Genomic DNA, 3,057 nt, shown 5'->3' on the forward strand with positions numbered 1-3,057 from the left:
TGTGTGTGTGTTTACATTTGTGTTGTAATGATGCACTAAGCTTGAATAGATCCTCTAAGTTATCTACAGGTCTTTATGAAGCATTGGTATTGCTGTATTGCTGTGCAGTCCATATTCTTGCATGTATTTGTACCTTCTGTTGTTATGCATATATTTCTCTTGTTTGTATATATTTCTCCTGTATGTTATTTTGTAAGACAGGAGATTAAAGACTGTATTGTGAGAAACATTAAGCTAAATGTAATCATAAACATACAGTGATATGTTCACTAAGCACTGAATAAACTGAAATTTTGAACTTCAGAAGAGGTTCGTATGGAAAGGTGACGATCAAGATGCCATTTTTTTAAGAAATGGAAAGGAGGACAAAAAGCTGAAGTACAACAAATTCTTTTTTTTTTTTTTTTACATTTTTTCTTTTATATTTTTTCTTTTAGGTGTTTTCTTGTTTGTTTTCTTGTTTTCTTAACTGTTTGGATTTTATTTAGAGTTGATCAATGGTATTTTATGTTTTAGTGTTGTAAAAACGTTTTGTTAAGGTTTTACTTGCGCTTCCCTTCATCTCCTCGTCCTGCATCCGTACCTATTAAAGTAAAATGAAGTAAAAACTGTGCTCAAGATCAGCTCAAACTGCTGTTAAAGCTGAAACATTGATCCTGTTTTCTTACATGGAAATAAAAAATGATATAAATCAATTTATCATCTATTTGTCTTTTAAACTTTCAGACCAAGAAAACTATATCAATATCCTGTCGTCTGTCCAAAGTTTCAGTCCTCTGAAAGACTGAAATATAATTTTAACAGCTTAATAAAAATATTAATAAAGAATGAAGTATAATCATAGTTCCCTCAGTGGGACTGTTCACTGCATGAGGACCTACTGAGAGTTGTGTTTTTTCTGGGTCTTGGGTAAACAAACAAATGTGCTTCAGTGATGTACAGAACTAAACCCTGAACTCTTTTTTTTAAATGAATATTAATTAAAATATTACAGACAGGAAAGACACGACTGGGGGATAAGAAAGGGAGAAAGAAAGAAAGAGAGGGAGGGAAAAAAACAGAGGGAGAGAGGGACAGTGTTGAGAGAGGAAAAAGAAAGAGAAAACAACCGAAAATAGAACAACACAATACACACAATATTGTTGCAATAACCTAAATAAATGTAACAGTAAATACTTAAATATTGAATATTATTGTGCAGCACGCAGGACACAGCTCCGTCTCCCAGGGCATGAAGCAGGCATGAGGAGATTCAGGCCCCAGACATCCAGAGGCCCCCACAGCACAAGTGCCCAAGGAGGACCACTGTGCCACCCTCCTGGAAAGAACTGAGGAGAGCCCCAGACGTGGGGTCACAGAGCAGCCACGGAGCTGAAGCCAGAGGGGGCTGCAGCGACGTGCCCGCGGGCTCTGCCGGTAGCCCTGAAGTCTTTCCGTACGTTTAACATGCAGCTCTATCAAACGAAGGCAACTAGTTCTTTCATTTATTTTTTTATTCACTGTATAATTTATGTAATAATTATTAATCATGTTATTTATTAATATTTGTTTCCAGCCAACTGGATTATAATTTTTGTCTTTGAAAAATTATTGGCATATTGAGTAACTGATATTCTAATATTGTGTGACCTTGTAAATATAGTATTTCGTTTTCTATTAATTGATTTTATTTTTCACTTTTCTTCCTAAATATTACCCCAGTATGCACATTAGGGACCAACAGAATGAATGACACATTGCAGTCTCCATAATTTACAGATGTTGTTGCCGCTTCTTGAGAAGTTTGAGAAAATAAATCATCTATAATTGTAAGAACGGCACACTCTTCCCTCTGTTGGACTTTACTTATTTTGATTTTATTTTGACATCAATAATTATAACACATAAGATAGATCCTATTTATGTAGCTGAGAAAATCAATTCCAAAAAATCTAAATAAAATATGAGATTCTTTTTTTCTTTTTTCCATGAAACACAAACAAACATTCAAACAAACAAAACGTCCAGAAAGTTAAACAGACTGAAGCTTAAACGGATAACTTTAATATGACAAAACATATTTAATAACAAAACTTAAATAAAATATAATAATAACAGAGGACAATATATGAAACTACACACAAAAATTTTTTTTGTGTGTAAAGAGCCACAAGACTAGTTTTATTTAAGACTTTTCTGCATTCTTATTTTACTTTGGGCTTCTTCATTTTTAGTCTCTGTATTTTCACAAATTTATTTTTGTGGATTTTTTTCACTGACTGCACTCCAACATAGAGAGCAGCTTTAACAGTTTTGATAAATGAAAATGTTCTGAGAAACATATCACTGGTATCACATGACACAGAATCTCACATTTAAAACACAACAATCAATAGAAAATGAAGCGGAGGTTCTAAAGAAACAGAAATAGAAAGACAGCACCACTCAACAAATTTGTTGTCCCTACAATAGTTTAGAATAGAGCAAAACAGTTTGAGCTGTAATGATACAGAGACTCGTAGACAAAAATGAAAATGCCTAAATGTATTGTAAACATTTGAATATTCCTTTTTAATAAAACAATTAAAAAGTAAACAAAAGTCAAGTTCATATAACAAAATTAAAAAAAACAACTTTATTCTTATTTAACTGGAGAGTGCAGAGTCCTGCGTTTGTCTATTTAACCTGATTCAGTTGAATCTGTTCAGCATTGTTGTCAGGAGCTGTTAAAGCCAAAGAAAAAATATATCGGTTACACAAATAATGTTTTAAATCCAAACTGTCAGACCAAAGCGGAAAATACAAATAAAAAACAATAAAGTCGTACTTACATGATGTAGGTGGCCTCTCTGAAACTGAAAAAAAAACCCAATCCCACTCTTTTACATAAATTCACGATAACCATGTTTAATATAGACAGTAATACAGAAATAATGTAACTGAGCTTCGCACTGTTGCTTCTGAATCTCTCACCTTTCTTCTTTTTGTAAACAGCAAATCCAGCAGCAGCAACGATGATGAGAACAAAAACAACTACTGCAGGAATGATGGGAACTGTCATATCAGAGGGGTCCTCTG

At 33.4% G+C, this 3,057-nt stretch overlaps 1 protein-coding gene and 1 pseudogene across 1 annotated transcript in view; one reads left to right on the forward strand and one right to left on the reverse strand.

Annotated features, from left to right (window-relative positions):
- Positions 1-788, forward strand: part of LOC102192156 (class I histocompatibility antigen, F10 alpha chain-like) — a 4,671-nt gene extending 3,883 nt beyond the window's left edge. The window contains exon 4 of the mRNA XM_005745225.1: positions 727-788. Within this exon, the coding sequence (XP_005745282.1) occupies positions 727-788 (62 nt within the window). The remainder of the gene's footprint in view (positions 1-726) is intronic.
- A 1,580-nt stretch (positions 789-2,368) lies between these two features.
- LOC102192442 (major histocompatibility complex class I-related gene protein-like) overlaps positions 2,369-3,057 on the reverse strand; it is a 7,554-nt pseudogene continuing 6,865 nt past the window's right edge.

The sequence above is a fragment of the Pundamilia nyererei genome, unplaced genomic scaffold (genome assembly GCF_000239375.1).
Source record: "Pundamilia nyererei isolate P.nyererei 1_Seehausen unplaced genomic scaffold, PunNye1.0 scaffold00155, whole genome shotgun sequence".
Taxonomy (NCBI): domain Eukaryota; kingdom Metazoa; phylum Chordata; class Actinopteri; order Cichliformes; family Cichlidae; genus Pundamilia; species Pundamilia nyererei.